The sequence below is a fragment of the Corylus avellana genome, chromosome 2, assembly GCF_965113065.1.
Source record: "Corylus avellana chromosome 2, dhCorAvel1.hap1.2, whole genome shotgun sequence".
Classification (NCBI taxonomy): Eukaryota; Viridiplantae; Streptophyta; class Magnoliopsida; order Fagales; family Betulaceae; genus Corylus; species Corylus avellana.
Genome location: NC_142491.1, coordinates 8,524,119 through 8,535,004, shown reverse-complemented (window position 1 = coordinate 8,535,004; position 10,886 = coordinate 8,524,119). Strand labels below are relative to the sequence as shown.

Here is a 10,886-nt window from a genome sequence, read left to right as displayed (position 1 = left end):
TATATAGAAAGGAAGGCCGAGATGAATGCCATTTGTTGCCCTAGGGTTTAGGAGTTTCGGATCATGGACCATGAAATGGGTTTTCAGGCCCGATATGATCTGATTAATGGGCCTTTAAAGGTTGGATTTGTGGATCCTAGGCCTGCGAGTTCAACTAGGTTCACAAGCCCATCAGCATGCAGAGACAGGGCCAGAGTTCTATCTTCTATCAAGATTTCAATTCCTAGACTCGAGGCTCTTCGAGAAAAAGCTACGCTATAAATTATATTTTTATTTTACAATATTGACGTTGTAGTTCTAATTAACCGTTGAATTAGTTATTGTTAAAAAAAATAACCAAAAAAAAAAAAGTTCATAGGTTAGTTGAGAGTGTTATCTCAATGTTTTTGAATAGATCTAAAATAAAAATGTAATTTTTAACATTATTCATTCAAAAATTTCAAGTAAATATGCATCAACACGATTAAGATCCCGGTGCAAAGGCAATACCACTAGGCCCTTACCTTGTTGCATTGCAATAAAGTAGGAGTACGTGAGTAGGTACTAAGCTAGTTTGGTTTCACTTGTTTTAGTTGTTCGGGTACTTGTAACTTGTCCAAATAAGTAAGGCCCTCTCCAACACTTGCAAGTCTCTACCCGCAGTACAATAGGACAAAAGAGAAATGCTATATATATATATTTCAAATGATGAGTCAGCATTTTATGAGTTGGTGACACATTTTTCAGCCTAATAAATTTCATGTGATAGTGATACATTATTTAGAAATAAACTTTTGGATAACAAATTTGAAAAGTGTAGCAATTTCTTAAGACAAAAATATTGCACCAAGTTTATAACTGACACACGTATTAATTGATTCTTGCTATTTCCCTTTTCCCTTGATTCGTGTGTTATATTAAATCAAATAAATTAAAAATATATATATAAAAAAAAATGGTCCAAATATTTTAGAAAAGAATGATAACATTGGCAAGTATTTTCTGAATTTGTTTAAATATCTTAAAGACGATGTGGTGGCTCACTAAAATGGTTGACTTCTTAAGTATGTTTTTCTCTCCTGGATTTTTCAACTTTTCAAAATGCTTTAATAAACAAAAAAAAAATCAAATTTTTATCACCTTTTTTTTTTTTTTTTCAAATGCAACACAACAATTCCATCACTTTGCCCAAGAGTATTTAAGATTTAAAAAAAAAAAAAAAAAGACAGAAACAAAAGATAAAGGTTTCGTTGATTTTTGTTTTGTCTTTTCGAAATAAAAATATTAACAAATACTATAAAACACTAAACGCTTTTATGTCATATTAAAATATTTTTTCAAGCAAAAACAAAAAAACATTATCTAAAACCCATTAACAAAAAAGCGCCCTTTAAAATTTGTCCTTATATAGAGAACAATTTTATGGGCCTATTAGTGAAAGAACAAATGGATGATCCCTACCCCCAAAATGGATGAAAAAGACTTATGCCACCACTATTTTCCGAATAATGCCGAGAGGGACTTTGGTGCTTTTTGTATCTTTTTAAATATGGCGTAACTTTTAAAAATATCAATACATCAAAATTTAATAATAATAATTTTACATTTAAAGATAATTTTAAAAATTACGTCACATTTAGTAGAATTCTCTAATTCTCTTTCTAACATTACTCATTTCTATGGCCCATACAGAACTTTCCATATTGGATTATTTGACAAAACTAGGGGTGTCAAGGTAGTTACGATTAGTGGTTATTGACAAAAATTGCTAACCGTAACCGCCTTAGCAGTTAATAGATTTCGCTAACCGCTATTAGTGGTTAGCTACTAACAACCGGTTAGCGATTAGTGAAATAAGTTTTCAAAATTGGGCTTTTTTTTTAGCTTTTTTATTATTGTAGCATTTTTTACCCTCATTTTATATATATATATATATATATATGCATAAATAACAAAAAACAAAGGTATATAATATATTTGTTATTATTGAGTAATGTTGACTGTATATTGTTATTTGTTACTTATTAAGAAATATAAGAGCTGAGCCTAATAAACGAGGCGAGCCTTATACGAGCTTAGCCGAATCGAGCTGAGCTTGCTTTGTTTAATATTAGAACCAGGATTCATGTTCACGAAATGCTTCATTTAATATTCGAGCTGAGCTTATGCGAACCAAACCCAAACTCGCGTGCGAGCGACTTGTAGCCTTGCTCTCTTAACACCCCTATAAGTAACACATTATTGAATCTAATGTCAATTACTTAATTTAATATTATATAATCATTTGATCCCATTAAATTAGATCATATGATTAATGATTTAAATTATTATCATATTTACCTATAATCTTTTTTTTTTTTTGAATTGAACATATTATCTAATGGTATTATGGTAATGCTCAAACTCCTAAGTCCTAAATTCCTAATGATCTAATGGTCATACACTCATATTTAAATTATATGATCATATTAATTATTATCTCACAAACCACAATTCATTTTAATATAATAAAACTATCTTAGATCTAAGAATCTAAGATAATGTGATATATGTTTTCTAAGTATAAAATATCTAATAAATAATAATGCTTTGATTCAATTGTGGTTATAAGCAACACATTGTTTAATTCAATTGTGATGATCATTGTACAATGTACATGAATAATATGAATCATATGATTAACTTGTAGACTTATGACTTATGAGTTATGTCATATTATATAGGTATTATTTGTTATCATATAATCATATGATTTAATGATCAATTCATCATGTGATATAATCATATCAATTATAGTGATAATATATAAATTACTAAAATTATAATCATAATACATTAGTACTTCAATTGTGGCTATAAGTAACACATTGTTTAATCAAATATCAATTACTTAATTTAATATTATACAGATCACATTATCATTGTACATTAATAATATGATTAACTTGAATAAATTATTTGAATTGTCATTGAATCATATGATTAAGTATTGATCTTATACATTTAATACTCAAATTGTGATTTAATTATCTAAAAAAAGAAGAAGTGTGATTTAATGATTAAATAATTATGTTATATGTATAAATATTATTATAATTATAAAAATATATTATATAAAAAGACGGTTAGCGGTTACGGTTACTAAACCTAATAACCTCTAACCGCTAATCGCTAACCGCTAGACGGTTATAGCGGTTAGGCAGTTAGCGATTAATACAATTATGCGATTAAGCGGTTAGTGATTATAGCAGTTAGCGGTTAGAAACCGTCGTTGACACCCCTAGACAAAGCAGAACTTTCCAAAGTTGTTGGTCTTATTAAGACAAAATATTAAATTCAATAAAATCAGACAAGGACATGGAAATTCCAAGCTCCTTCCCCGATAGGGACACTTTCTATTTAATAATGCTAGATATCATATTTTCATCTTCTTTTTATCTTCTTGAAGTTGATGTGACTTTTAAAATTACCATTAAATTTTAGATGAATTATACATGATGATTTTAAAAATCACATCAACTTTAAAAGAATAAAAAGATGGTTTCTAACATTACTCATTTCTATTACAGTTTTTTTAAAAAGATGGTCCAATAATAGTATTTTTTTTTTAAAGTAATTTAATTACATTGCTTAATTACAAAGAAAAAAAAAAGACAATTACCTCGAACTAGCCTCTCTCACTTTTCACCTAATCTCACCTAATATCATTATATATGATTTAAAAAGCAATGTAAAAAATATTTGAAAAAATATATATATATATATATATATATATATATATATATATATATATATATATATATATCAAATTAATCGATAGTTGAAGAATTATATGAAGTTATTATTTTAATCTCAAACAAACATCAAAGAAATTTCATGATAGATAGAACTTAGAAGGGCCTTGCGGAGGACCATCCATGACCATTGAATTAGCACACGGTACCACATCAGATATTAATGAAAAATACAAACAAACAAAAAAATAACACGAGGGAGATCCCACCCGGGAGGTTACCTTGTGACCTACACACATGGAAGATCTCCCATAGTGGGTAGTAGGAGAGATGTCCCTCATGACCTACCGCGGGAAGATTCCTCCCTTAGGTGGGTTCTTCGCCACCCACCCAGGGTAGGATCCTACCGTGCGACCCACTAGCGGGGTGGGTTGCAAAAGGATCCCACTCCTCGGGTGGGTTCTCCACCACCCATTGAGGATCTCCCCACCGATGGCAGGTGAGGAAGATTTTCCTCTCCTCTTTATTTTATTTTTTTAATTTGAAAATTTTAAATAATTTTGATATGACAGTTAAGACATTTGTCGGCTTCTAACGGCATGTTTGAGATTGTGTTTGAAGGATCTAAAAGTGCTTTTAACATTTAAAAAGTTAGCTCAATCGACTGGGACTCACTTAATGAAGTGAAGATTACTAGTTCGAATTCCTTTTCCCTGTCATGTCAAAAAAAAAAATTCATTTGGTAAAAAAATTAAAAGTGCTTTTAAAGATCTAAAAAATGTAAAAATGACAACAACAAAAAAAACCTGTTGGCAAGGGCTTAAAAATTAAGCTTTTTTCTAATTTTTTTTTTTAATTTAAAAGTTATATTTCTCAAACGCAATTCAAACGGGTTCCGAAAGATCAAACGTCGTGAAGCTTTTAGATATAACATGAACTAAATAATTACCTCCAATAATAGGAAAAAGTTCTTTTTACCTCCAATAATTAATGGACCCCACCCCATATAACATTTATGAATTATGATACTTTGCAGAGACCGCGTCGGCATATGATAAAAAATTATATAAAAAATAAAAAAATTAAAAATGATATAAGCCCAAAAATGAATTATTAAAGTTTAGAAAATGAGTAAATATTAATTTATTATACAGATATTGGTTCCACGTCATACAAAAATTAAGCAAAACACGCTTTCTCCTCTCTCCTTTCTCCAATCTCGTTTTCGGCCGTAGACATCTTCGAAAGTCCAACCGGCTATCCGGAGGAACACCCCGCCCAACCCATTCCATTCCCCTAGATCACAAATTCGTTATCCCAATTCCACCCTTTAAACCCTCCACCAAGTTTGCCAATCCAGCCATGTTGATGCTCATCAACTGCTCCAGCTGCCGCACCCAGTTGCAGCTCCCGCATGGCGCGCAGTCCATCCGCTGCGCCATCTGCCACGCCGTCACCAACGTGGCAGACCCGCGCAGTGTCCCTCATCCGCCTTCTCAAGCGCCGTCGCACTCACCCGCGCCGCCGGCGCCCCTCGCCCCGTCTCCGTACAGCCACGCGCCGCCGGGGCCGCCGCCGAACGTGCACGGGAGGAAGAAGGCTGTGATATGCGGGATATCGTACAAGTACTCGCGGCACGAGCTCAAAGGGTGCATCAATGACGCCAAGTGCATGAAGTATCTCCTCATCAACAAGTACCAGTTTCCACCGGATTCCATTCTCATGCTCACCGGTACGTTCGTTTGTGGGTAATTGTATTTGCGCGGATCAAGATTAGATTTGTTCGCGTCTCGATCGTTGCTTTCGAATTAAATGGCCGTGATTTTGTCATATTATATTAGCACTTCGTTATTTACTATATTTATCATCATTGATCATGTCGTTTTTTTACTATAACAACGATAAGAAAGAGATAAATATGATAAATTTTACAAATTTTTTTATGATTTAATTTGAAAAAATGTACTTACTGAAATACCTAATCGACGCATTAACTCAGAATTAAAATCTTAGGCCGAAGTTCTTAAAATTATAATCATTATTTTTAAATTGAATTGATCATTTACTGTCTTTAAAAGATTCTTTTTTTTTTTTTGTTTCTTTATTTATTATGTCCAGTTTAACGGTAAATTACTGAGATGTAAAAATTGAACTAGTTGAGGTATTAAGAGCTCTGCAGTGGAGTTATTTAAGAAAATTAGAGCATCCTGATCCATGTGCATGTGTAAATGTGATTACTTTTTAAGTTGTGTTTGAGGGGTTGTTTGGTTTATTTACAAGACCTCTTTTGTTATATGTATAATATGGATGTGTATGTGTATATGTATGAATGTATATGAATTTTGAATTTGCTTGCTTTTTAGGTTTTGTTTTAAGCAAATATTTTTGTTTGATTTCAAGATCACTTTGTATGTGTCCAGATTTAGTTATTTTAGGTTATAGTTGTTGTCATTGTTGTTAGCAAATTCCAAATGTAGTTTCTACCATTTGTGATATGGGTTTTGGATGTTTTTCAGATCCGTATGATGTTGATTAATGTCTTTTCCTTTTACATCTGCTGGACAAGCAAGAAGTTTCACGAAAAAAGTTTTAAAAAAGTTTCCTCTGAGATTTCAGCTTTAGATGTAAGTTTTAAAGAGAGCTGCATCTGCAAGGTTGTGCTTGGGAGTTGTTTTGAGGAAAAGAAAGTCTTGACTGATTTAAAAAAGTTTTATACTCTTGCTCAGTGAAGAAGATCCGGAAAATAGGTAATAAAAATGACTGACTACTTGGGGTAACAACAGGAAATTGTGTTTGTATTATCGATCGAATTGTAAGCCTTGTGCAGATGCCAGGCTTAAGTTTCTCCCTTTTATGAATGGGTATCAATGAGAGAACTGAAATGCAGTAGAGCCATTGAAGTATCTATTCTACGAGATGGGGAAGGCAAATATTCTATATGCAAGAGAATAGAGGTCTTATCAAATCGAAGTCCTAATTAAGGAAAGAAAAGTACTGACTGCTATTTAGTTCTTCTGTAGTCTAAATTGGATGGATTACCCCCTTAAATGATGTCTTTATGAAGTGTGTATAGTTTTTGAAGTTAGAGTAGTGTTGCTTATGCTCTGTTTGGAGAAGTCCCAATAGCAGTCTGCTTCCATGCTCCAACAGTTTGAAATGTCTAAACCTGAGGGAACAGTAGTTGAGTGAAAGGCTTGTGTTTTGATCTGGTTCCCTTTTTCCTTCATTATGATGTAGGTTTGTCCACTACCCGCTTGCCTGGATCCTAACCGGCTGAACACATGTCACCTAGGACTTCGTGCTAGATTGTGTATATATAAAGTTTTCCTAGTTTTTAGTATCAAATGTTTGAAGAATTGCAGTAATAACTACTAGGGTGTTTAGTTATAAACCAATAGTATGCACGTATAATCTTCAATAATTTTTTTTTTTTGTTAAGTCCAAGGTTTTTCCATCCATCATTATCATCATCTTATATTTTCCAATAAGCTCTAACTCTAATGGCACCTCCTTTCCCAATAAGAATGGGACAGGTGGTGAGGTTATCGGTTCATCCACCAGATGCATGTGTAAATTATGATTTGCTTGTAGCTATGTTTTATCATCACATTTGGTGCAAAATCCACATAATAAAAATACAATAATGTACTGTCTTTCATTGTCCATTCAATTTCCCTATTTAAACAAAACACAAAAATGTGATAGGAACCACTAGTTAGCTCTCTTTCCATATATGATATGATTATGTTGTCGTTAGGCTTTTGCAATTCAGAATTCATTATATTCTTTAATTATCAAAGTGCACTTGCATGTATTTATGCCACATAAAATGTTTTGGCAATGAAAGCAGAAAATGGTAAATTTTCTTGGAGTTTTACTAATGGCATGAGTTGCAGGGTTTTTATGCTTACTTTAGGCCTCAGGAGGGAATATCCATGGATATCTCACTGCATAGTACTACAAATAACTGGTTCAAAATCTGAGAGGCAATCAAGTCAGCTGTATTAATACTTAATACAAATCATCACTGTATCATGGTCTCACTTATCATCAATCTAATGAATAAATCCTATACATATTATTGGAGTTTGAAAGTTATTACTGAGGTTCATATCTGCTATATATGGAGGGTGTTCGGGCATTTATTTTTCCATGTGAAGGTGTTAGTTTCCAGGTTGATCTTGTGCGAATGTTTGTTTTAAATGAACATAGGATACAAGTTAAACCAATTACTATTGTTGTCTCTAATTGTGACTCACGCTAGTAGCATTTTAACTGAATATGGTTGCACGACTGTTTTTATCTTTTTTGAAGAACCTTTGAGAATCTCCCCAAAGGTATCCCATACATTTAGGTTAAAGAGAAAACACCATGTCTATATTCTCCCTAGCCAACAAGGCTGTATGAACAATTAACCTGGTATAAAGCATGGCTCAGTACACATTGGCAGGGACTTTGCAAATAGGTGTTGTCCTGCTATGATTCAATTTTTGCAATATGCTTTTCAAATAGTCATGAACTGCAACCTAAGATTGGTGGGTGGCTTCATTATCAGGATTGCTTTTCTTTTTTCCTAGGATTACTATTCATCAATTCAAACACTGAATCATCAGAAATAGTTTTCCTGTTGTTACTTCGTGCTCTCTATCACCAAAAGGAGCAGAAAGGAGGGGTTGCAGCTGATGTACAATCCCCAATGTCTTCACTAAAAGTAAAAGTAATTTGTAAATGGTTTTCTTTCAAGTTTTCCTGGCAATCAAATGAGACTGAAGCAAACTAGAAATCAAGGTTCATAAATGAATTTGCTAAAATGTCATTTGCCTTTTCAATAGAAATCATGGAATGACACATGCCTGTTGCCTCTAACAGCAACCTTTTTTTTTTGTTTCTCATTATTATTCTCTTTTTGGAGCCATTAGGCAGAGTATGTTTTATTCTTTATTGTAAAACTTGTTTAGTTGAAATTCTTACCTGAAATACAAAATGCAGAAGAAGAAACTGATCCATACAGAATTCCAACTAAACACAACATGAGGATGGCATTATATTGGCTTGTACAAGGTTGTCAACCAGGAGATTCTTTGCTGTTTCACTATTCTGGCCATGGTTCACAACAGAGGAACTACAACGGTGATGAAGTTGATGGATATGATGAAACTTTATGTCCCTTGGACTATGAAACTCAGGGTATGATTGTTGATGATGAGATTAATGCAACAATTGTCAGACCTCTTCCTCAGGGTGTTAAGCTTCATGCAATAATAGATGCTTGTCATAGTGGCACTGTACTAGATTTGCCATTCCTTTGCCGGATGAACAGGTTAGTTTTTATTAAATTCGTGTCTATAAATAAACAGTTTTGTTTTTCTTTGCGGTTTAACTATATTGTTGGCACTTAGCATGGGGTAATGGCGTATGGGAGGACCAAAGACTGATCAGAAATCTTGAACTTCCAATGAGAGGGACATCCAGTTTTGCTTTTTACCAACTGCTTGAACCTTGGTGGAGCACTGATAATGGTTTCTGAAGTATTGAAAGAAAAACTATATTAACATGCAGTCTTTCACTATGGGTTATCTGAATGTATTGTGGTATCATGTAGGATCTAAATATAAGTGATTGCGTACATATTTAATATTTTCATTGAGTTCAGTTTTCTTTTCTCAACCTAAATTTTGTAAACATTTCCTTAATTATTCTGTAGTTCCATTGGTTTCGTGATTTTTTCCCCTTCTTATTTGTGTTTAGCAATATCACTCTGATATATCTCGATGACCAAATTATTCCTCTTTGCAGTTGGTTCTTCTTAAGTACCCAGAGTTCCCTTTTTATTTTTTGCTGCACTTATACTTTACTTCTTGGTAATAGGGCTGGACAATATGTATGGGAGGATCATCGCCCTCGATCAGGTGTATGGAAAGGTACAAATGGTGGAGAAGCTATTTCATTTAGCGGTTGTGACGACGATCAGACCTCCGCTGATACTTCTGTAAGTTTCTGAAAATTTAAGTAGAATTTTTGGTACAGTTCTACAGCACTAGTATTCTTAAGAGTTTAGAATACATGATGATAAAAGAAATGACACCAACATCAACCACAACAACTGTAATAGTTATGAAATGTGATGCTTTTATGGGGACAGGCTTTATCAAAGATCACATCAACAGGTGCCATGACTTACTGCTTTATCCAAGCCATTGAACGTGGACATGCGTCTACATATGGGAGCATGCTAAATTCGATGCGTTCTGTCCTTCGAAGCACGGGTAGTAATGACCTTGGTGGTGGTGTTGTGACATCTCTCCTCACCATGCTTTTGACAGGAGGCAGTACTCTTAGTGGTGGACTAAGACAGGTATTTGCTCCATGGTATTTTATAAGTTCTGTATATGATTTCTACTCTATGATTCAGGCCTGTTCCCTTGGGAATTTTTCTTCAATTAAAAAAAAAAAATGATCCTGTTAACAGGAACCACAGTTGACTGCCTTAGTAGTTGGACTGATTCCATTCATTTGTTGTGTTTGTTAACAGGAACCACAGTTGACCGCCTTCCAGCCATTTGATGTGTATTCAAGACCTTTTTCCCTATGATTTTTAATATTCTATTTACGGATTAATTAGAGTTAGAAATAAATAATTATATTGAAGAAAGGGATTCTCTTTATTGTTGAAACCCCATTGGATATGAATATGTGATGGATTGCATTGGTGTGGAACAAGTTTTGTATCTCCAAACCCCATATTCACTACATGACATTCATGGTTTATACAGTCAACAAAAGACATGGCTAGATTGCTTGAAGCAGATTTGGCAAATTGCTAGTCATTGAGCCCAGATGGTTAAATACATAGGATGCACCTTATTTTCCCCTACAGAAATATGCCCAAAAACAGAAAATAGTCCACAAAAAGAACAATCATATAAAACACACCCACTTCTACCTGTAAATCCTGAGCATAACTTTGGCCTTCATCTTCTTAAACATCAAAAAGCTGCAGCATAACTGGTACCTTCCATTGCATGCCTAAGATTTGGAACTCCCAATGGGTTAAGTACAAGAAAACTTCTCTTCTGCAAACGAATTTCTGTCGAGCATTGTCTTCCTCCTGAAGGGATTTCTCAGTGCATAAGAATTCTTTCCCCAAATGGAGGATGTTGATCGAACAAAAAG

The 10,886-nt window shown here is 33.6% G+C and overlaps 1 protein-coding gene across 1 annotated transcript; it reads left to right on the top strand.

The window, feature by feature from the left end:
- The first annotated feature begins 4,884 nt into the window (after window positions 1–4,884).
- MC1 (metacaspase 1) lies at window positions 4,885–10,540 on the top strand. Its single transcript, XM_059590148.2, has 5 exons — window positions 4,885–5,445; window positions 8,703–9,033; window positions 9,582–9,702; window positions 9,856–10,068; window positions 10,246–10,540. Exons 1-5 carry the CDS (start codon window positions 5,076–5,078, stop codon window positions 10,303–10,305), a joined length of 1,095 nt encoding a protein of 364 aa, XP_059446131.1. The 5' UTR covers window positions 4,885–5,075; the 3' UTR covers window positions 10,306–10,540.
- The last annotated feature ends 346 nt before the right edge of the window (window positions 10,541–10,886 follow it).